This window comes from Stigmatopora argus, chromosome 10, assembly GCF_051989625.1.
Source record: "Stigmatopora argus isolate UIUO_Sarg chromosome 10, RoL_Sarg_1.0, whole genome shotgun sequence".
Taxonomy (NCBI): domain Eukaryota; kingdom Metazoa; phylum Chordata; class Actinopteri; order Syngnathiformes; family Syngnathidae; genus Stigmatopora; species Stigmatopora argus.
The window spans coordinates 10,947,640-10,972,130 of record NC_135396.1 but is presented as its reverse complement, the minus strand read 5'-3'; the positions used below and the strand labels follow the sequence as shown (position 1 = coordinate 10,972,130).

The 24,491-nt window shown below is 36.2% G+C and overlaps 1 protein-coding gene and 1 long non-coding RNA gene across 2 annotated transcripts; one reads left to right on the top strand and one right to left on the bottom strand.

Moving 5' to 3' along the window:
- Positions 1–2: 2 nt before the first annotated feature.
- nipsnap2 (nipsnap homolog 2) lies at positions 3–5,364 on the bottom strand. Its single transcript, XM_077610775.1, has 10 exons — positions 5,220–5,364; positions 4,692–4,828; positions 4,567–4,612; positions 4,124–4,218; positions 3,316–3,386; positions 3,081–3,221; positions 2,475–2,506; positions 1,934–2,028; positions 1,672–1,755; positions 3–1,373 (listed from the first exon to the last, which is right to left on the bottom strand). The coding sequence occupies exons 1-10, from the start codon at positions 5,309–5,311 to the stop codon at positions 1,309–1,311; spliced, it is 858 nt and encodes a 285-aa protein (XP_077466901.1). The 5' UTR covers positions 5,312–5,364; the 3' UTR covers positions 3–1,308.
- A 399-nt stretch (positions 5,365–5,763) lies between these two features.
- On the top strand, positions 5,764–17,098 carry LOC144083198 (uncharacterized). Its single transcript, XR_013303490.1, has 3 exons — positions 5,764–5,997; positions 6,302–6,382; positions 16,969–17,098. It is a non-coding gene; the product is annotated as an uncharacterized LOC144083198 (long non-coding RNA).
- The last annotated feature ends 7,393 nt before the right edge of the window (positions 17,099–24,491 follow it).

The window sequence follows — 24,491 nt, the reverse complement described above, 5'->3', positions numbered from 1 at the left end:
CATTGTTGCTCGGATTTCTTTAATTCTGTCGTTAACGCCTGAGAATGACAAATCTTATTTTGATCAAATCTGACAAACGTTATAGGTGACTACTCATATTGTTGTTTATCATTATTCCCCTGAAAATACATTACATATTTTTTTTCAAAAGAAGGCATGCTTTGTTCACAATAAAACAAACAAGGTGACAAAAGGTCTAGGAAACTTCATAATGGGATTGTATATTAAAAAAAAAAACATCCACAAAGAATCTCAGGGGAAAAACAGCAAAACAAGAAGTATTTCAGTCAAAAAAAAAACCTTTCCTGATATGTAAAAAATAGTGATACTTTTAAATTTGCAAAGGTTTGATATTAAACAGCTAACATTTAAACAGTTAACAATGGTAACACTGAATAAATAAAAGCCCCCTTGTTGCACAATATCATGAGCTCCAGCAGTGATATGATCAAGAGTATTAACATTTATATACCATCCATCTGCTTCTAATTATTTGAAGCCACTTTGGTAGTTTCTAAACTTGCTTATTAATGATGAGCTGACATGAGTCAAGAGAAAATGTTGGAATTGATGACCAACCAGTAACATTTTACCATGGCATTAAAAGTGTCAAAACAATGTTTGACCTACCAAAAATCTAAATATTTGGATGTAATATTTGTTTTGACACTTTTGTAATCTATAGTTAGAACTTGACAAGATATGTCCATGTACTGTATAAGATGACCAGCAATATAAATATTACAAAGCATCATTGAGTATCTTTCCAACTACCAATTCCCATTTTATCTTATTGGGATTTATGTTGTATGCTGTAGTCATCACATGATTGAATAACCTTTGCACTCCAAATATTTCAACACCTATTGTTAATTAAATTTGTCAGCAATACGCAGAAAGGTAAAAAAATAAATAGTGCAGCGCATTTTAAACTTGCCGACTACTGAGTTTTGTACATTTAGCACACCTACTGTACAATGGGGGTTGAATCATTTTGAGTGCAACTGTAACTACCACAAAACACACTTTTTGGGACAGCAACACAAACAGGAAAGCAGTAAATGTCTATATCTCTTCCGTTTTGAAATGTTTACCCCATGCAGTCCCATGCTATGCCACTTGTAACCATCACAATATGTAAATAATTGGATATCTGGTTGTCTTTCACCAAAGTAAACAGTCCAAAAATGATGAAAGAAACAGGCCACGTAGTTTCGCAGCACTAAAATTGTTGGGAGTGGTGCTGTTTTTTTTCTCTCCATAATGTTACCGATTGATGTTCAGCCACGTGAGAGGCTCCTGTCTTTTTCATTTTAGTGGTGACGCCTTGGTGGGTATCATAATCCGGGAATCCATGTGCTGAATAAGAGGAACTGGAGAAAGCATGCAAACACAAGTTTGAGAAATACTGCACTTCCAGTTCAACTCAGTCTTCACATTTATTTCTGACTAGGCAAGTCCTTTTTAGTAGAAGTTTTAGTAAGAGAGCCTTATGTCAAATCCCTTAAAAAAATTCAATGGGAAAGTTCAAATTTGTTCCCCTTTGAATTTTTTTTTTAGTTTGTACCAATCAAGCATTGAAGCATTTTTTGTTGAAGTAAAAAAAAATACAAATAAAAGAATGAATGAACTCGATTATTGTAAGAGTTTCTTCGCATAGTATTTGCCCACCTGTATAATAGACCACCTCGTCCCAGCCTTCCTGATGCCATGCACCATTCCTTATATCCTCTCTGGATTGAAGGTCTTTGTATGCTGCAAGGAACAAAATCTCTTACACATCAATTCACTTACCAGTTTTACCACCTTACAAAGTCCAACAGGCGCCACTTTAAAATGTAAATTCATTCAATTTGGACATTGTAAGACACAAAATTCTTAATGTTTTTTTTTTAAATTCAATTTTATATTTTCCTTGTCATTTTTTTCTTACCCCAGAGATGGTGAACCATATAAAGGTTGCCAATCTGTGAGAAAAACCCTCCAACAGCTTCACTGTTTTGCTGGCGGATTCCAATGGCTCTAGCCCTGCCAAAGACAACAAAATCATTATTTGTAAAGTCATTCGGGGAAAAAAAAACATTGAATAAGTCATTCGGGGAAACAAAAACATTGAATAAGTCATTCGGAGAAACAAAAACATTGAATCTGCTCAGTAAAAAGAGGAAGACTAATCTTTCATTTGAATCTTTAATCCAAATAAGGATTAACTTTACATCATCACAGTTAAGGATTAGATATACAAAACGACCTGACGGTGTGATTGTGGATAATGTTAGGTTAGGATGATGGCACAGATTTTTCAATGCGAAAGCAGACAAAAAAAATGACATTAAAATTGGTGTGATAAATGTCCTGCTGGCTATTGTGCTGAACCTGCATTAGTTAGTTTTATCATTTAACAGAACAATTATGTGCGGGTTCTTCATCAGAACAGTATGTTTGTTAAGGGCAATTAATTCATGCTGTCTTACCAATAATTTCCCCACTCGATCATTGTTCCTGGCTGGAGGAGAAACAAACCCAAAGAGATTAGTCATAGTAAAGATTGTCTGACCTGAAACCTGCTTCTTAGCAGGTTTATCTAGTATAAGCAATGGTGAGATGTTACTCTAAAACAGTGCTTCTCAATTATTTTCTGTTGCAACTCCCCAACAATAATTATACATTGCCCAACCGAAAAATCAAATTTTTTTGTAAAATTCCAAGTACACACCCAAGATTGTATCTTTGTTAAAATTAAGGGAAAGAAATAGTATAGAACAGCAATAGACTACATTTATTAACATACTCAACATTTAAGATTTTTGTCTGAAACAAAAAAAGCTTTGCAATGACGTTTCTAGTCCAGCAAAAAGTATGTTTTTAAAAAAATGTAGCGATAAGCAAACAATCACGATTTCCAAATTATCACATCAATTACAAAATTTATATACATAGAACTGAGCATTAGCTAAGAGCATTATAAATTGTGATCATAAATGTAACTAAAATATAACCTACTTGGATCTGTCTATTATATGTTACGAACAGTACTAGAACTACAAAACAAAAAATGACGGTCCTGCTTGAGTACTCACCCTCAGTTGGTAGGACCTGAGTTCGTAGATGTTGGGTCCATCTCTGGGTACTGGCTCGTTCCAGAAACTAAACTCCAGTAGAAGCTGGTTCCTGCGGGACAACAGCATCTTACCACGCTCCTTCCTGTACTCCGTAAACTCCTGCAGTTGGGACAAATGTAGTTCAGTACTGGACTCCACTTGGCCATGACACAGGAGGGATGTGAAACAGAATGGGTAAAAAGGTTATGCTGACCTTGTTCTGACGTAGCTTGTTCATCACCTCTGTTAGGGCTGGGTAACCACCTCTGTAACGCCACAGGTGAACTGGAAAAAAACAACAACTAATAAGCATAAACCAAAAAAAAATCCTGAGAGGATAAGCCTAAAGTCCACTACATTTAACTGTTTTTTTTTACATTTTTGTAGTAAAGAAAAATGTATGCACCAATTCGTTTTTTCATGGTAATCAAATACCAGCACATAACGTATTGGCCCGAATATAAAACAATGTTTTTTTTGCATTGAAATAAATTAATAAGCAGTCAACATAAGTAGTCAAATTAAATAAGTAAAAAGTAAAGTGACTAAAGTGGTTAGCAGCCCATAGAGTTTTAGTTCAAGAACAAGATAAGGCATCAGTCTTGAGTAGGTCCTCCTAGATGCAAAACCCAAGTTGATGCAGTTATTACAATTTGGTTATTTTATCACACTAGATTGCTTAATCCACATTTCAAAACCCAGAAGCCATTCATCTACAAATATGATTGCACTTTAGTTTAAATATATAAATGTTCAGACATTAAGATGTGATAGACAGTTTTAGCATGATTTGAATGAGGCGAAATAACATGCTTTTTTTCCTCGAATATATTGTTATAATCATTAGCTTCATATTTACTGTTATTATTTTCTCTATAAAAATGAATGAATTGAATTTAGTGTTCAAAAAGCCCTTTTCATAACTTGAGTCTTGAAAAAGAGGGGGTCGTCTTATATTCGGGCCAATACGGTAATTTGTTGCAATACGCAAAATTCAGGAATAATGATAAAAACAATCCTACCAGCCTGGTCTTGTTCTCCATACCAAGTATTCCAGGTGCCAACCAGCTCACAGGGGTAGAACTTATCAGCATGAATTGAGGGCAAGACATCCTCGCTGTGAAAAACAAAAAGAAGTACATACTATCGCACTGTTTGCTAAAAAATAACATTCGCCACTATTGTTCCCAAATCCCAATAATGTATTTCTGTTTCATGTTTATTCATGTCTAAGGTTGGGGAACCTAAATAGAAGCCAGTTATAAGTACTTGTTGTGCATGTAGACATCCAAAGTATGCATAGATGACTCGCAGCCAACTTTAAACACCTTACAGAAATAGACTTCACTGGTTTATTTATATTAGCTGCACAACACTGGGCTCAAAGGTCTTGCTGTTCCATTTGTAACTAATACTGAGGCTAAGAAAAACATATTGTGATTAAACCATAGAAATTAAGATTTACCAGAGTTTGTTGTACGCGTCAAGGCATTCTGGCTTTACATTATGGACTGAAAAGAAATAAACATCCAGTTCAACATTTAAGACAACTTCAGGATGTCTGTTATGGGAAATGGGTGAGGTACTTACACTGAATTTTGTAGAGGTTACTTTCCTCATTTTTAGTCAGAAGAGTTGAGTGTGCATCTTTCCTGGGATCAACTTTCCTGACAAAAAGGGATTTGAACCAGCTGTCTTGTCTGGTGATGGTGGAAGTGTTAAAGCCTCTGGAAAATAAGGCATAAATAACGGAATTGATGCCTGAAAGAATAGGGTTGCTGTATCCATTGTTATAGTTGACATTTCTCAAGTCCTAAATTGACCTTGAGCATTTGACAAACCTAACGACACATTGTTTTAAAAATTGCGTTTCTATCAAATCAGTAAGTGGACACTGTTATTGTTCAAATCGGTGAAATCGGATTTTAATTTACGAGTTTTTTGATGCTGTTTAGTTCAGACGGACCTCCACTCTACATTGCTTAGCAATCGGCAGCTAGCTTGTCCTGCCACTACATCGCGTTGACCTCCGCGCTAACACACAAATAACAGCCAAATCAACAACCGAATACAAAAGAGAGAGAAAAAACGCATAATGCATCTTGCTGACTGGCTGACCTGGTCCAAATGAGAAGCTGCCCGGCTGACTGGGCCCCGTTTTTTGCCCGAGCCAAGCCGGTGCTCACTCTCTGAAGGACTCCTGTCGCCATCTTCCTAACGGGCTCGAGACGCTGTTCACACTGTTGATCGCTAGGTGGCGATGGAATCGGTCTTTGCGCTTGGGCCCGATAAGACAGGGTTTGACGTACAATCACGTCACTATTTTGGGTGGTATATAAAATTATTATTATTATTATTATTTATTGTACAGTCAAATTTAAAACACTGATTTCTATATGTAAAACTTCTATGCTGCATTCTTTTTGGGGGTGTCATCTATTGATTATCTTCATGACAAGGAAGAGTGCCTTGACCAATAAGATGAAATTGTTATTGTCATACTCGCATGCTCATTGGTCACAAAGTAGGAGAGGCGGGGAATATCTTTTCCTGTATGCTCTTAAAACGCCTTCTTCACGCGTTCTTTCTCGTACAAATCGGTCAATAATTTCGATTTTTATGTAAATGTGGAACAAAGTCAATCTTTTGTAAAGTGAGTCTATCTTTTGTAAATTGATTTTGGGATGGTTTTGTCTTTCTTGGCAACCCTATTTATATTGCGCCCCGTTTGAAAAGCAGCACCTGCAGAAAATTACGACAAGACGCTGTTGCGTTAAACAACGTGTTAATACAAGTTTTCACAGAAACTTTAAAACATCGTGCAATCACCACGAAAACCCTTTAAATCGTCTCCTATTTTCACACGGAAAATGTCTCTCAAATCAATGCAACCAAGGTATGCTAATCATTAATTTATTGTTATTATTATTATTATTATTATCATTATCATTATTATTATTATTATCATCATTATTATTATTATTATTTTCAATTATTATTACTACTATTATGATAATGATGATGATGATGATTATTAATATTATTATTATTTATTAATGCACCTGGTTTGTATGTTCAAACCTGAAACATTTTATTCTTATATGTATTTGAATTGAGCTGATGTACATACACATACAAGTGTAATTTATTTAATTATAAATGATCTCTTAGCTAAATTTTCAATCATGTTTTTTCCCCAGGGATCAAATACTGAAAAATCTATTCTTGTTCAGTGCCAAGTTCACATTAAAAGTCGTCAGTCAGAAAGCTCACTGCAACAGGTAATTCCAGCATTTTATAAACTTTCCTTTTTTTCCTCCTGTGTAACCTCTCACATCCAAGCAATAATTTTGAGTTAATTTAAATTATAACTTGTGCACAAGTGTAAATGTGTGTTTGACTGGTTGTGTGCTCTGCAAATGGCTAGAGTCCAATTCGAAATCTACCCTGTCCCTAAACCCAAATTAGCTTCAACTGACTTGCAACTGAAACAAACCCAATTGAGCATCAGCTCATTTGCAACTGTCACTAACCAAATTGAGCACAAGAAATGTATAAAATGGCTTATGCCAAAAGTCAGCTTGGATAGCTCACACTTGATCCAATAAGAAATGTTTTTTTTTCCATCTCACAACCTCCATACATTCACCATGTTTAATGAAAGTCAGCCAGGTTTCCTTACGTCAGCCATCATACCACCTGCAATGACCACATTCACATTCATTTGATTTATTGTAGCTAACCAGAACTCGTCAGACAGTGTTTAATTGTTCAGATCTCATTTTTCACTGTAATGTGTTCAAGAAACCCACTGACCTCATTCACCTCATGCAACGGGACATCTCATTAGTCATGAAAGAGCATTGGTGTAAGCTATAAGAAATAATAAAAATAATCATGATAGTGATCTGTATAGATGATTTACGAAGCATGATGGTAAATGTTCTAACACGAGGTACTGCTAAGGTTATCCATTGTAAATGTACTCATTTGCTTGATAATTGTAGATAAATATCATTTATTTGATGTACCGCTTATCCTCACAAGGGTCATGGGGGGTGCTGGAGCATATCTCAGCTGACTTCAAGCATCAGGCGGGGGAGACCCTGAATTGGACAGCTTGAATAGTCTCCAGCAACCCGTGATCCTGACAAGGAAAAGCGTTCCTTAAGATGAATGAATGAAGGAAAAAATAATCTTAAAAATCCTCTATGGCAACAGGACAAATGGGGGCGCCATATCACAAAGCATTAAATGTACTAAGCAATTACAAGGTGACTCAAATAATATTGTGTCATTCAAGACTCAGCTTTCCAACTCATGTAAATTTGAAACATAATGAACATCACTTAATCCAGAATTGTTACTCATGTTACTAATTTTTTTTTAATGGCCCCAGCGAGACCACATTATTTTCATTTGGCAGCTTGCGGCTTTTCCAGTGGCAGGATTTACTCTGTGGCTGTAAAAGTTCATACTATGTCGTCAAAAGTCAATGGTAATAATTGAAAAATGTTTTTTCCTGATGACTTTTTAAACGTAGAATTGTAAATACGAGCTTTTTAAGAGGTTGGAACAGTTTTATGTACCAAATGGGAGTTTGGTGTACTACTCCAGTTGTGATTACATTTATGTTGTGTTATGAATATCCATGCTATCTGTTACTAATCGGTATGGCTAATCTTATCAAGGCCACCATTTGGTGAGGGAATACTGAAGGATAAGAAGTGGGAAGATAGGTCAGATTGATGTTTGATCAGGTAAGGTTGGTGTGTGCAATGTTAGCAATGTGTAGTGCAAAGGTGTCAGACTCTGGTTGGTTCGCGAGTTATTGATTTCACGTGGGCCGGACCATTTTAGATATAATATTTAGATTTTTAAAAATAAATGGATTAAAAGAACTGGATTAAAAGCCCTGAATATTCTGTTTTTTATAGATCTAAAACAATGTTTATTTTAGCTTTTTTTAAATATATTTTTAGATTTTAAAAAATGATTTTTGAACTAAAAACACAGAAAAAAATGATTACAAATTACAATTATTGATTTAAAAGGAGGGAAATCAGGAAATTTAATATACATCTATACTCTTCATTTTAATTTGATCCTAAAACAGAAAGTGGGCACTCATGATTTACTTTCCCGGGCCACACAAAATGATGCGGCGGGCCAGATTTGGCCCCCGGGCCGCCACTTTGACACATGTGGTGTAGTGGGTATAAAGCAGGTTGTAGGAAAGACCATGTGCGAGTAGTATGAATGAGTGAAGATCCTTCTCTTAGCTGTGTTTTATGGATCGTTACAATTGTGTGTTTTCTCCGTGGTGACCCCTGAGGGAATAAGATGAAAGTCCACCTCCATATGTTTGATGGCACCTAGTCATATGAGAATAAAACTGCTTCAAGAAGGCCATAGGACCCAAAGTCCAGCCGAGTTGCCTACAATAGGTCGGGTCAAGTTAAATATTTAATTTTGTGCTTAATCTTATTTTATGTTGATGATTGTTGAAATGTCAGTACCAAATAAAGGTACGTATTTCTTCATTAATGAATATTGTTGTAATTCGGGGCATTCAAAATTCATATTTAAAATAGATAAATAACAATTTTATTTGGCTCAATTGTGTGTTTTTATATAATAGTCGGACATAGGCTTTGTCATCATCATTGACTCGACAAAAAAGCCCAATTGTCATCATACCCAGAAACTGCGTATGACGAAATTGGTAGGGTAGAGAAATTCTTAAATATTTTGAAAAATAATTGGTTTCCATTTTCAGTTTTTTTAAATATTTGGTTTACTGCGGGAACTTACATTTGGTAAATCTCTACTACAATTAAGGTAGATTTGAAATATTAACAATGTTTCTTTTTCTTCTTTTTCTTTTTATTTTAGCAAATTGAAATTGAAATCTGGTGTTATGGGTTTTCTTTTCTTTGCTGGAGGAGACCAGGAGCGCAGGTTCCAAAAAGACGTAGTGGTGGGCTCGTAACCATTGTGGAATTTGGAACAGTTGAGATTGATTTATTATTTGATACTGTGACAAAGAAACTAACAGGCTCCATATTTTCACAGCCTAGTTGACTTTACGATAAACACCTCTTGGAATTCAGCAACGATGCATATCTTTTGTCTTCATTTCCAATACATGAATCACAGAAAAGAACTTGCTCTCGGAAACCTTTTTGAAAAACCAAAGGCAATTTGCCGAACTGTCTGGGAATTCAAAGTATGATCTTACATTGTTTTAATATATTGTTTTATTCCACCAGCTCGCTGTGTGCCAGCCAGAAATGTTTTCTTTACTATTTTCTTTCAGAAGATTAAATGGCATCTAAAAGGATGCTCTCACCCTTATTTCCAGAGTTATTTTGCCATCAATTGCACCTCACAAAACACCACACATAGCAGAACACTCACAACATAGCTATTACATTGAATGGCCTGATCAGTATACACTTGGGTGTGGACACTTTCTTAAGGGGTTTCATTCATGTTAGTAATGGGAAAAGTGAGGTCAGTAGAGACAAAGAGCTTCTAATGTACACTACATTTATTGTGCACCATTTCTGGTTATAGTTACATATAATGCAGGACAAACCTTTTTTTAATTGCGTCATAGTCTGGAATTTGTTCATTTGTTGTGATAGTTTTATGGGACATTAAACATGTTAGTGTTTATTTTGGCAATTCAACATTTTCGTGGTTAACGATGGGCATGCTTCCGTTAACAGCCAGTCAGTCAAAGTAAAGAGATCATTTGACACGTTCACGTGTGACACACCTACGATTCTTTCAACGTAGACTTCATACATAACTCAAACTGTGTGTAAAATGTCCTATGATATGTACAAGGATATCAAAATAAAACCTCCTGCATGATACATTTACTGGATGCGTTAGAGATGGAAATTGTTATTTAATTAGCATTTAGTGAAAATTGAATATTCAGGAATAAACACTTCTGTAATTAGCCTACCGTTGCCTGAGGGTATTGGAAATTGATGGAAATTAATGCAGTTCTAAGAAGATTTATTGCAGACTCCTTAACCTTGGCAATCAGAAATGGCATGGATTTTGTTGCGATCATTAGAATTTCAATAATTCCATGTTTCATGAATTGTAATAGTAGCTAAAAATTAGTGCACTTGTTGAAGTTTGTCATAGTTGTGATTTGGTTGCCATCGTTTTTGAAAGCCAGAACACTCTGCAAATGAGGAGATTTTAATTAAACTCTGTATTATGCAAGTAGCAGCCCATTTTGTGTTATTTGCCATGGCTGTGCAAAATCTCAAAATAAACACTTACCCACTGACGCACCCACTCGCCAGTGGCTAATCAGATCAAAAAGTTTAAGTTAAAATCTGATATATGAAAATTCTATTCAGTCAGCCACATATTAAGGAAAACCCCCTCATTGCAGGGGAAAAATGACCTACTGAAATAACACCGAAAAAGGACATTCAGGGCATTTTCAGTGCAAAGACACTGATATCAAAGTTTCTTAGAAATAATGTAATCAAAATAATGTGAGGTCACTTGGAATGTACTGTAATCTGTACTGGACATTTTCCATTGGACAATGAACTCATATTTAGCTGATTCATTGTATGTTTTTCTTCAAATGTTACTCCTTGTTTGTGCTGGTATTTTGCTTAAATGTGACTCTTACATCACTTCAAATATTCTCATATTTCAATGTTGGACACAATAATTTTGTGTAAAGCAAGGCCAAAATGAGAGCAGCTGTGAAAACAGAAGACATGAATCCTCTACTAATACTCCATAAACTGTAAATGCCATTTATCTGTTTTGAACCCATGTGGATAAATCCTTCACCCAACCCTCTCAAAGTCAAATGATACATCTCATGCCAAATGATTAGAACCATGCAGACATACTTTGTTTTTCTTCTCATGGCAAATTCAGACTGACCTCTAAGACCAGACTTGCCGGTTGAAAAATAAATGACACTGACAAGAGTAAATCCTTGTTAGAAATATTCTAAAATATATTCTTTTGTTTGGCAAGTCAGAATATAGCAGGTTGTAAAGTCTCTTGTCACCATGCTTGGCGAAATCAGTGAACCCTAAACGTCACCCTCAGCCTTCTGTTATTATCTTTGGCTTTGCTGTCAATGTGGGATTCAATCGCTTTCCAAGAAACACGGTTGAACTTATGAGAAACATTGTGTATGTATTTTGACTGCTGTGAGTCCCCACTCCCTTTTGTCTGGGCACCGCAGTGAGGAAATGCAGCACTGCTGCACACAGTGGCATTAAAACATTTGTTTTAAGTGATAGAGCAGATTAATATCCTGGAAACATTTCTGTTTATACTTGGAAAAAATAGTAGAGATAAGAAAATGCTAATTACAAGAGCATGCCTGAGATTGTTTTTTTTTTAATTTATTTATTTTTTATACCCCTTGCAGGAATGTGTCAATTGACAGACCGTGTGACTTTGTCAAGCCAATTTAATACAATATATTTCACATCTTTTCAAAGCTGTAGTCCTTAGCATTTTGTAGTACTATTTGGATATCAACTCAGTTCATTGGCAGTGTGTTTCCATATTATATCAGTTCTCACTTAAAGACTGGATAGAGAATTCGGGTATTTGTTTTATACAGTATTTCAGTCACTTATATTTTGCTTTATATGGACATCTGGAATTGTCATAGTTTAAACATTTAGGGACGTGTAGACATATGGGCTCACATTAAGCTTACAACATTTGGGGAGAGCGACAATGATTTTTCATTTTTAATCTGCATTTTATACACTAATTCAAATGTGTCAGTTTTTTTTTAACAACTCTTCATTGTGTCAAATTTGAATGACGTTTTTGGTTCACTTTAGAGAGACTCAAAGTAAATCATGAGTGCTGACTTTCTGTTTTAGGATCAAATTAAAATGAAGAGTATAGATGTATATTACATTTCCTGATTTCCCCCTCTTTTAAATCAATAATTGTAATTTTTTAATCAATTTTTTCTGTTTTTAGTTCAAAAATCCTTTTATAAAATCTAAAAATATATTTTAAAAAAGCTAAAAAAAACATTGTTTTAGATTAATAAAAAACTGAATATTCAGGGATTTTAATCCAGTTCTTTTAATCCATTTATAAAAAAAAATATTATATCTAAAATGGTCCGGCCCACGTGAAATCAAGTTGACGTTAAAGCGGCCCGCGAACCAACCCGAGTCTGACACCCCTGCTCTAGGGCTTTTGTGACTGAAAACAAACAAAAAAATCTGGTAATATGTCCCAAGATTAAATAAATTGTGTTTAAGTGCAAAGGAATTAATTGATAAAGCCAAAAAATAGCCATTTCAGAGTGTAGATGTGAATAGCAAAAATTAGTATTTTTTATAAAAAATAAGTGGAAAACAAGAAATGTATTTATTTATATAAAAAATATAAATTTAAAAATGCTAATAATAATAAATTAATAATAGATTGATTAAATGAAAAAAATCTTCGTTGACATTTTATCATAAAATATGAAGTCGACACACTTTTGCAGGCCACACAAAATGATGTGGCGGGCTGGATCTGGCCCCTTTGACACCTGTGCCATAGAGGTCGGAATCAGAACAAGTTGATTGAATGCTTGCTAAGTGTTGATGGAAAGGTCATGTAATTACCTCATGGTGACATCATTACTTTAAAAATGCTGTCATACAACTCAAATAGGCATTTTTAGGGAACATGTTCTTTTATAATATGATGAATGAAGGTGAGTAATAATTTTGTTCGATGGAGGGCTGTGTTCTCCAAGTGCCTTTCTCGTTTAGGCCTTTCATCACGTTGTTTGACATTCTGCACAATCTCAAATGTATACGTGCGTAGCCAAAGAGTAATACATTTGAAGTCATCTAATACACAGTAATTACTTGATAAGACCTCACTGTCAAAAATGTAGAAGATATTATTTCTGTCATCTGCGTGTATGAAGCAGTACTGAAAGTTGGTAGGCCGTTCCAAAACATGGAGTAAGACATCTGAATTCTATTAGCTAAAAGCACTGGCTCTGTGAATGAAATTAAGATGTATAGGGAGTTTGCTCAGATACAGACTTTTTGAGTCCACCAACTCCAGAACGTTGACTGATATTTCTGATGTCTGGACATGAAACACCATGTTTTTTTTGTGGCAGGTAAAAAAAGGATTGATCCAAAAGACGCTATGGGTAGACTTGTAGACTTTTGCAAAGACTGTCTGTCTGTGCATCATGTTTTCACCCTATCAATCCTTATGCACTATTTTTTTACAATCTTGAAATTGTAGCAAATGCCATCAGGTTCTTATGGCAAGCTGTTTTTGACTAGCGCATGTTGAGCTCAATTGTGAATGAATAATTGTAATCTGACAGAGTGGAGGGATGGAACTGACTATAGATGGAAACATAATGTAATTTTTTATTAAAATGTGCTGCCCAGTATTTTGGTCTCAACTACAGGTCATAGCTTGTCCAAAAGGCCAAAAGTTGGCCTTGAATGAATCCAGATTAAACCTCTGCGGAAAGCATGCTGAAGTATGTAATAAGGAGAACACATTTTTAAACATATCCATATTGGGTCAAAATACTGGTAGACATGTGTATAAGTGTCATTGTGAATGACAGATATTAAGCTATAATAAACAATTACCCAAGTTATGGCTATCATCATTTTGCCCAGCTTGTTTGTTTAGATTTTTGTAAGCATATGATTTGGTTCGGGGCGGCCCAGCGGATGAGTGGTTAGCGTGTCGGCCTCACAGTGGGAGACCTGAGTTCAAATCCGGGTCGGTCCACCCGTGTGGAGTTTGCATGTTCTCCCCGGGCCTGCGTGGGTTTTCTCCGGGTACTCTGGTTTCCTCCCACATTCCAAAGACATGGATGCTTGGCTGATTGGACACTCTAAATTGCCTTTAGGTATGAATGTGAGCGTGAATGGTTGTTCTTCTCCTTGTGCCCTGTGATTGGCTGGCCACCAATTCAGGGTGTCCCCCGCCTCGGGCCCGAAGTCAGCTAGGATACTCCAGCACCCCCCGTGACCCTAGTGAATTTTTTCAGTGAATGAAACAGAATTTTAGGATACATCTCAAAGGTATCAACCATGCATTGCAAGAGGGATATTGTCACTCTTCGCTAGTCTGTGTTTGCAGATTAAAACAGATGGTTTTACTTGAAGAGGAACTCCTGTCAAATTTATTTTTCTATGGCTTGTGCTTGTTCGATAAACTTCTCATGGTGTGTCATGTTTATTGTGCTGATACTATCTTTGTACTAAAAGGGTGTTCGGGAATCATGGGGTATCATGGGGAAAAATGATCTAACAATCGGGGAAGCGCATCATTGCCATGTGTGAATGATTTCCTTCTCAAGTGACAAACATAAAAACACCCTCAAACTTATTTTCAGTGCCTGTAACTGTGTACTAAACACAAGTTATGTCAAGTAATTGAAGTCATGTACTCCAAGTAGTATTTTTTTTTTATACGTTGACCATAAAATGTACAGTATACGTCACACTTATTGCTTTGGGTTCAATTCCAAGTTGTACTGTCTAATGGATGATGCCTGTTTTGAGGAAACAGTGTGGTCTTTGTAAAAAAAAATCATTCATTTTCCGAACTGCTTATCCTTACAAGAGTTGCTGGGGGTGCTGGAGCCTATCCCAGCTCACTCTGTGCACTAGGTGGGGGACACCCTGAATTGGTGGCCAGCCAATCGAAGGCACGTGAAAAAAAATCACAAAACAAATATTGTCAAAGAACGTTCAACGAGACGTCCTGTTTTCACTTTCATAAGTGAAAACAGGACAACTAATAAGCATGCAGGATTTAGTTGCATACCCCTATTACAATTTATTTTGAACAGAAATTATTGCCAAATGCATTCGATTTTATCAAAACACAATATTCTTCAGGGATACAATTTCTGGATGTGTACTGACCGTGAAATGGGCATTTCTTTCAGCCAACCTGTAATTGTAAGATTGAAAAGGCCAAACATTTAGACAGACTGGTGTTCTGTGTTCCACAAAAACCTTGAAATAAAAAAAATGAGTCTTCATTATGATTTTGCACAGATGGTAATTGTTTCATTATGCGTTTTCATTCTCATTTTCTACATCACTGTTTGCCTTATAAACATTTATCATGATCAAGTGTGATGACGCATTAATGTCAATGTTTATTTTCTATTAAATTGCCTGGAACCACACTGACTTTTTTATCCAGTGCAGTTTTTGAACGTAATATTTTGTAAGACATGCATGTGGTATATAAATTCATTCCACATTTAGAGTTGTATTTAAGGCAAAATAAAATTAGCGATTGAATATCATCTATGACAGAATTAATTGTGATAACAGTAACGGCAAATTCAACATTTCGTTATGGAATGATCAGTATAGATTACGTTAGTAAAAAACAATCTAAAATCCTGTGCTTGTTTTCTTCTCATTCAATGAAATGTAGTTATATAAATGTATGATGTCAATACCAAACATTGAATTTATATTCCAAAACAAACCATAATTCTTTCAAGTGTATATTTATTGGGCTTATTCAGTGCTATCCTGCCTGACATTAAGAAAAATAACAGCACTTTATATGTTTCGTGCCACTTACACTACGCCAATACTGGAATTGCTGTGTGATGATTTAAGAGTCGAGGCATGAGCGGACACCGAGAGGTTTCCAAGTGATGATGTAAAGACAGGAAACAGGGGCCTTAAATTAGGCCACAAGCTTTCCACTGTTGTTTTGCACCTTGTTCAGTGAGGTGACAGACCTCTGACAGTTTTTGCTCGTGCTAGCCAGGGACCCGCTTAGTCCAGCATTAGATTGCCAAAAGTAAACAAAGCCCACGTTTTCTTTCATGGTGACTGGCAAAACATTTTAGCACCTCTGAACTTCAGCTGTAAATGCAAGACAGAATCGCTATTTGTAACTTCAGTATCAGTGCCCAGTCTTTGTCTTTCATGTTAATGGCCTAAATGCATGTTTTTCCTCCCTGTCTATGTAATTCAATTTTATTGACCAGACTCATTATGACTAGAATATAATCATCTGTATGCTTGTATATATCACTGCAAGTTTAGAATTTAAAATGCTGGATGTTTCTCCAAAACATTATATTTGGAAAAAAAAATTAAATAGTTGACGGCTGGTTCTGAGGTTGGGGGTCAAAGTCCAAGATCTGGCTTTCCTATGTAAAGTTTGCATGAATGTGTAACTTTTCTTCAAATACTCACTCTGAAGTCTTGCGACCAATGTTCCCTCTAATTTTTAGTTGGTCTCGGCAGAAAGACAACCTCCCTGAGCACACTGAGTACTGGTGTGAGCAACATCATCATTGCTCGCTATGGGCACACACCAGTATCACACCTGCCATAAGCAGGTGCATGTCTACTACACATAAATGATTTAGTAATAATAAAATATAATGATTAATATCTATGAATGGGCGGCCCATCGGATGAGTGGTTCCCGCATCGGCCTCACAGCTAAAAAAACAACCATTATTTTGTGCGCTCCATATGATTTGCTGTGCGAAGAGAAGACGAGAGTAGTGCGCAATTGCACACGCGCGCAGCTTAGAGGGAACATTGCTTGCGACATTCCAAAAACATCTTATATCACTTTATAATTCTAGGAATTACGTATGGATTAACCCAACCATCACACATATTTAAATAGATCACGTCTTGCCAAGGGTGCGGTCGGTATCATATTTTCAGCGAGGTTGGTGGTCTTTGAGATGATGACAACCATGAACAACAGTTTTGACACATTTGATGCATTTTACATTTAACGTCCATTCAGCCTAATGAACACATTGTTTGATCAATGCTCTTTATCTTCTTTGTAGAGATTTTGTATTCTGGTTGGTGTGGAATGGTGGAGCCTGGATTGTCCAATTTCTTTGCAATCTACAAGTCAACCATAAAAATTCACAGAATGTAAAATGTTCATAGCAGATGGCCTTCCAGTGAACACAGGTATAGATAAACCTCACTTCAATGGTATTTTATTCATTTCCTAAAAGTTTGGTATATGATATATTTCACTCCCCCAACTCTCGGCGGTTTTGAAATAATGCAGACAGCTTTAAATGTTTATCTTTTTGTATTTCACCAGGACAAATTAGGAAAAATAATTTGGTTTTGAATTGCTTTTCTCTCAGTTAACATTTGTTTTGTTAACGACAGCTTGAAAGAACATGACTCAATGTGATCCAGATGAAACTACAACCAATTTTCAGTGGATTTATTTCTGTTCCAAAACAGAAAAGTCCCTTTCCTCCTATAAAGATGAAAGCTGTTTTCTGAACAGACCTACTGAAAGTAAGAAAACATCTTTTCAGTATTTCTTTTTTAATTGAACATTTGTTTTCTAAACAAATCGCCATCCAAAATGAGCTAATAACCCCATTTTTCAGCAAATAAGGCTTTTTCAATGGGCTAAACCCATCACAAACTGTCGTTTAAAAATGTTTTTTTTTGATGAAATGTTCCTATGAGTACCCCAATGATAAAATATGTTTGGAACACTAAATGAAAGTAATTTAATAGTGGACATCTGATTATACTCAGTATCCAGTGTCTACATGCTGAGCAGACCTAAAAGAGCTGCAGAACAAGTGCTGTGCTGGGAAAACTGGGATGTTTTCATTTCTCCAGTCACAACAATCTCACATACATTAACGTGGTAGAGAACAAGGATGCCAAACACTTCCCGAACAATTTTAGAGGATCGTTCACATGCATACATATTGTGGTTGTATCTCATTAAACATCCACATCACTGTGCCAAAAACTACAACCAGGAATGAACATGCCAAACCAAGTTATCTGAATGTGAGAAAACAATGAAGCCAATAAAAGTTCCGGAAAAGGTCTTTGCAGCTGAAAAGTCTGTGTCTTTCGGAGCTTTGAAAGTCACACAGAAATTTCAATGTGACGACACACAAAAAATATGATAGCTTTGTGTGAGAAACCTTCAGCAAAACTCTAGAGACCTCCGGATTAATACATTTCACGAGAGCTCAGTTCAACTATCATTAAGGGATGACTCTATTTTCTTGTACTTTTGCAACTCTTATTAAAAAAATCAGATAGAATGTTTTAGCTCTTAGCCTTGAAGAAACAGAAAATCATTTCCCAGTTATTTTTAACATTAAAATGCCTAACTTCCACAGTTAGGGATGTGAAAGGCAATAGAGGTTTAACTGTATGATGACAATAGTTTAATTATAGAACTTTTCTGTTACAATCATTTTCAACAGCAGTAGAACTTCTTAAAGCTGACTCTGTTCTTACAGGCTTCATTGCAATCATGAAATTTCTTTATGCCTAATTTCTCACACTAAAAGCTGAGGCATTGATTGAGTGGTAAATCCCCCTATCTCCCCTAATAATTCCTTTCAGGGGCGGCATAAGGAAGTTTGAACAATGTCAAGGAAGTGTTTTTTGTGTATAAGGGAAAGGAGTGTAAGAATACAAAAGCATGCGAGAAAAAAAATTGAGTGTTAAAAATTGAAGTCATTTTCTTCAATATAACTTTTCAGACAACTTAAATTGTGATCGAACAGGAAATGTCAGTTATCCACTTATGATAAGGTCAATGTTTTAGGACAAAGTTTTCCCATGTCTTAAGTTACCCCTACAATGGCTTGTCACCATCTCACTTAATGCTTGCGCTTAAGTGTATCTTTCACTGGCCGTCAAGTGGCATGATGAAAAGCCATATCATTAGTGTCTACGCTGCCTAAGAATTCCATCTCCCTTTCAGACGTGCTTTGTCGTATATCAAACATTCCAAAATCTGATAGCTTAACCAAAAGCCTGAGAACTCTGATAAGGCCACATTCAAACATTCATTCATTCATCTTCCGTACTGGGCATCCTCGTAAGAGTTGCTGGGCTCGCCGGAGCCGACTTTGGGCGAGATACAGACTACACCCAGACTGGTCGCCAGTCAGCCGTAGGACAAACAGAGAGACAAACGACCACCTGCACTCATAATAATACCACCACTAGCGGGATTCGAGCCCGCACCTTCCTGCACCCGAGTCAAGCGAGTGAACCTCTACACCAAGGGTGACAGACTCGGGTTGGTTCGCGGGCCGCTTTAACGTCAACTCGATTTCATGTGGGCCGGACCATTTTAGATATAATATTTAGATATTTTTTTTTATAAATGGATTAAATGAACTGGATTAAAGGCCCTTTTTGAACTAAAACACAGAAAAAATGGATTAAAAAATTACAATTATTGATTTAAAAGGGAGAAAATCAGGAAATTTAATATACATCTATACTCTTCATTTTAATTTGATCCTAAAACAGAAAGTCAGAACTCATGATTTACTTTCTCGGGCCGCACAAAATGATGCGGCGGGGCAGATTTGGCCCCTGGGCCGCCACTTTGACACCTGTGCTCTACACCATCCGGAGGTACACATTGAAACATGATTCAACAATTGTTTAAAACATTTAAAATCTAGGGACACTCTCTATTACCTTTTTCAAATCAGATGTTTTTTTGGTTAAACTCCAATCAATTTTTTATGAGAAAGGGTTATATTGAAAATTGATTTACAATGTATGTAATATAATTTTGATGAAAGGAAAACGACATCCAGAGAACAATTGTTGGTTTATTGTGCTTATAAGGTAAATCATGTTTTTTTTTTTCAGCCAAAGCTTTATTAAATTGAAACAGCAGAAAGAGAATGAAAACAGGCTTCTATGATACATGAGGAATGATCTTTAGCTCATTATAAAAACAAATTGGTCCATTTAAAGTATTTTTATGACCACATATATTAACTTTATACATGATGTAGATTAGGTCAAAGCCTATCACGTAATTGTTAATCGCTGTGACTAGCCAAAAGAACAAAATCATGCAACTTAAAGGACGTGCTTAAATGATGTTTCATATTTATGTCATTTTTTAGTCGCAATGTTTCATTTTCAAAAGAATGAACCCAATTATTTGGGAATGTCATTTTAAACAACAAATCATTAATGGTAACCATTATGACTTGCACGTGTTTTTTTCATTCTGGGAGTTTTTTTCACTTGGACTCAATCACATTCATTAAACTAGTTGGACATACATAAACTTGGATGTTCTGCTCAATTGCTCTCCTCCAGATTGTTCTTCAAAATGTTAATGCCAAAAAATTCGTCACTCTGGTCTGGAGGTCTGGGTCCTTGAAAAAGATTGTCAGTTTTCCCCTGGTGCCTGAAGTTCAGTACCCCATCTGGAGATCAGTCTGGGTGAGTATATCAATCTTTGAAAATGGGCCAATTTCCTAGTGTGTGACTTTCCATGTCAGAAAAATAGTCTCAATGTACTGCTGCATGACATTACTCACCTGGCAGTATGTTGTTTTTCTTTAAAAAAAAGCCAAAGATAATTATCATTATTTGGGGTCTGTGTAAGAGAAGATAATAGAGTATTTACCACTGACTGCCATTGAAAACTGAATGAAAACATTTCAATTGTAGAATAACACTTTTGGAAACTGGGCCTAGACATCGCCAACATCATACCAAAGCAGACTTGAGCATTGTACGATTTGAGGGCCACAAGTGGCCCAACGGGCATCCTTTATAGTCTTTTGTAACCTGAAAATTTCGTATTCAAGTACCACTGTACTCTTATTATGAATGTATTTTCTCCATAAGAAATAACTGAATTCCAGTCAATCCGTGCAACACTTCCGATGACCCCCAATGTTACCCTCAAGGATCCTGTAAAGTCATTTTGATGATTTTCTTTAAGATACATGAAATCTGGTTGGGTAAAAAATACTGGAAAAAAACCTCATACATACTTTATACAAAATTTCTCGAAACACTTTTCTTATTAATTGTTGCTTTGTTTCAATTCTCAGCATTCTATTCTGTTTCTCACCACTGTCTTTGGTTGCCATTTTCCTGGGGGAAATATTGAATGCTCACTTGTAAGCACAAATGATTACCAGAGAGATGTTGCCGTCTGCCTCCAGGCGGGATTCCGAGGTCCTCGCCACTATCCAATGGCGTAGCAACTCCAATAATTTAGAGTTGCACACAAAGCCAGATTTTCTATGAGACAGGTTAGGTTAGGTTAGAACTTTATTTCATCCCGTATTCGGGAAATTTCTTGGAGGAGAGCACAAAACCATTCAGTGGAACTTTCAGCGCCCTACAATCCACACAATACACCACAGTTCTAGTTAATGACGTCATCACATGGCTACAGTGTACAACTGTGTACTCTGTTATAGAAATGCAAGAGAAATCAGGGTTTCTAATTCAAACAGGATTCTTGGAAATAAAATTCTAATGTGGCACTTAGTGGAAACACTCCTATGTTGAACAAGAGCTGTCCAGCAGAGTGGGGCCAGCGTCACTGTGTGGCCATCTGCATGATAACTATCTCATCAACTATCCAGTACAACATCCCACAGGAAAATGTGAACAGGCAACCAGTGAACAAGGTCTTATTGTTTTGTTACACAGCAATTTTCCTCTAATGCTACATGTGGTGCCCACGACAAAGATGAAAACAAGACGTAAACAGCACTTTCTGTGAATGTGCACTTGTCATTTGAACATGGTTGAAGATAAGTAGAGAGATACAGAGTATTTACCACTGGCTGCCGTTGAAAAAAAATAAGTTGAGTAATGGAGGCCTTAAGATACTACCAATACAGATAATGTGTTTTTGTTCAGAGAGCAGATGCAGGCTTCATCCCATGTGACCTCATGCTTGTGTCAGAGAGAGAAAGAGAGAGTTTTATTGAATAAAGAATGTTGTTTCAGGCTCTAAATACATGTATGATAATGCATGGTTAATGTAAATACCAATATTCCATTGCCCAAACACGACAGCCATAAAACAGTACCAATTTACAGAGCTATAAAGTCCAGTTTGACCTCCCCCTATTTTTCACTGTTCCGTTTAATCAGACTCTTTTTGACAAAACCAACATTCAGTCTTGTCCAAAGGAAGGGGACCAGACTGCGCGTAAATAGGTAGCGAATGGAATAGTACAAACACTTTTCTCGTCCAGAATACACTTGTGCCTCAATTTGTCACAAATCAAACATGGAAAGAATAGTCACATGCAGACTACAGCATTTAGTCAATGCACCCTGTGTTTTGGTTTCTTATTCTTGATTTACTGCAATCACGTGAGTCTGTTATTTCATGCAATGTTTGTGTTCGGAATATTATGAATAGCTGTGATTGGTTGAGAATGTGGTAACTTGCTACAGTGGGACTTTGAGTAAAATGAGTTGAATTGTTTGATTAAATGTCATAAATCCTGTGAAGGTATATAACACCTCTGAAAGATTAACTAGGTCTCCAAACACGTTTTATATATTCAGCCTGCCACCTTATTTTCTTTTTAACTTAATTATGTCATGTTCAGTATATTTTAGTACGGGGTCATTCTTGCATGTCTCACTTATAGAAAAAAATATATAACTGAAACATATGAGCGAGTGTGGAAAAAATCTAGACAAAATGGAAACCTAGTTAAAGCCAATGCTGCATATGTATTTATAATAAATACTACATTGACTGGATGTTCTTATGTTAACAATATGAATTTCGTATTTCACCTGAAAATAGTGTTGACAATCTTTTCCATTCTGTACGGACTTGTTGTTGAAGGAATAATTTCTACACGTCGGTGCAACTGAATTATTCGTACCATTGACTTACAACACTTAGGACAGGATATCTTTTATGTTGATTTAGAGTTTTAGAACCTATAATTGTGGAAACTCTTTAATATTTGGCGATGCAACCATTTTTTTCAACCAACCAATTCCAGTGTTGTATATCAGACAAAAAACAAAAAAAACATAGCCATTCAATATAAAACATAAAAACTGAAAACGACTTAAAGCTATAATTATCATGCACACCACCGCAAGTGCTGGTCTACTATTTCTGGCCAGAGTTGAAGGGTCCATATGCTTTTTGTGCAGCCTTTATTGGGTCACTACACTTAGGACGTATGCGCACCTACTGTGTTTGGACCAGACCAAACCTAAAATGTTCATAATACAGTGTGGTGAATACAAACATTCGAACTGTAGTGCCGACCAAACAGCCAGTCCGAGGCCTCGCCGGAGAGGTGGTCTCGACTCACTTCCAAACGGAGCATGGTGCAGTTCGATTTATGTGTGAAAACGACGGCACCGTGGTTTGGACGAAAGCTGGAATAACACACCTAGAGAATTAGAATTATCAGACAGTGATTGAAGTAACCTCGAATAGATGAGTTTGTTCTGGAATTGAGTACATAAGATCTCAATTCTTAATCAAATAAAATGAACCTTGTATTTAGTCTGAACAACGGAGTTTTGGCCTAACATTCCATAAATCAGCATGAGGAAGTATGAACACTAACAGTGGATGCCACTACTATGACGAATGCTGTGTGTTTTGGAAAGTACTGTACAACACGCAGGTCTGTCAAATTTGTTTCAGTTGGAGTAATGACTTTGTCTGCAGCATGCGCCAGTAAAAAGTACATCTACTCTGTCCTATTTCAAATTCCAAATCGATAGCAAAACTATGGACAATAACATTGTTGCCAGCACTGACGTAGTTCCAGACTAACGGTTAGAATTTAAGACAAAGTGAATCAGTTATTGTGGAGTTTGGAATCGATTGTGTGTCCTGCTGTGATACAATGGAGTTATAGCAAGTGCAAATGGGATATTAGTCTTGGAATACTCTATTGGTTTATCATTTTAGAGGCATTAGTTTAAATCTTTATCTTGCACAACTTCAAAGCTAATCACCAACCCTCTACTTGACTGCTCTGTGCAATCATTACGCTACAGGAAATATATTTATTATATGTGCAAGTCGTTTTACTCAGATTGACTGGCAACTAGTTCATGGTGTACTCTGCTTCCTGCTAGATAACTTTTCAAAACTGACCGAGTTCTCTTGAATAAGTCATTGAATCTTAATGAAACATGAACAGGAAACATCTTTGCATAGAATTTATTTTTGGGCAATATCGTGCTGTTGTTCTGGAATTCATATGCACGTAAGTCCTTAGCTATGCTCCAAATTGAATGATTAGATTTCACCTTATGAACTGCAGTCACCATGACATCTGATGAAGTCATTTTCTTCTGTTTAAAATGTTTGCCCACATTTCCTAATAGGATTAGAAGCGCTATTCACACTTGGAGGTTGTTTGTGGCAACCAATCCCAGAGAGAATTTGATGACCAACCCTCACTGGAATTTCTTGTGAGCATCAAGTCTAAGAACCTTACGATAACTCACAATTATTAGGTTTATGGCAACAGAATATTCTATTCTGTTCTCAAAGTAAAATAAATCTTTTATTTTATTTTGT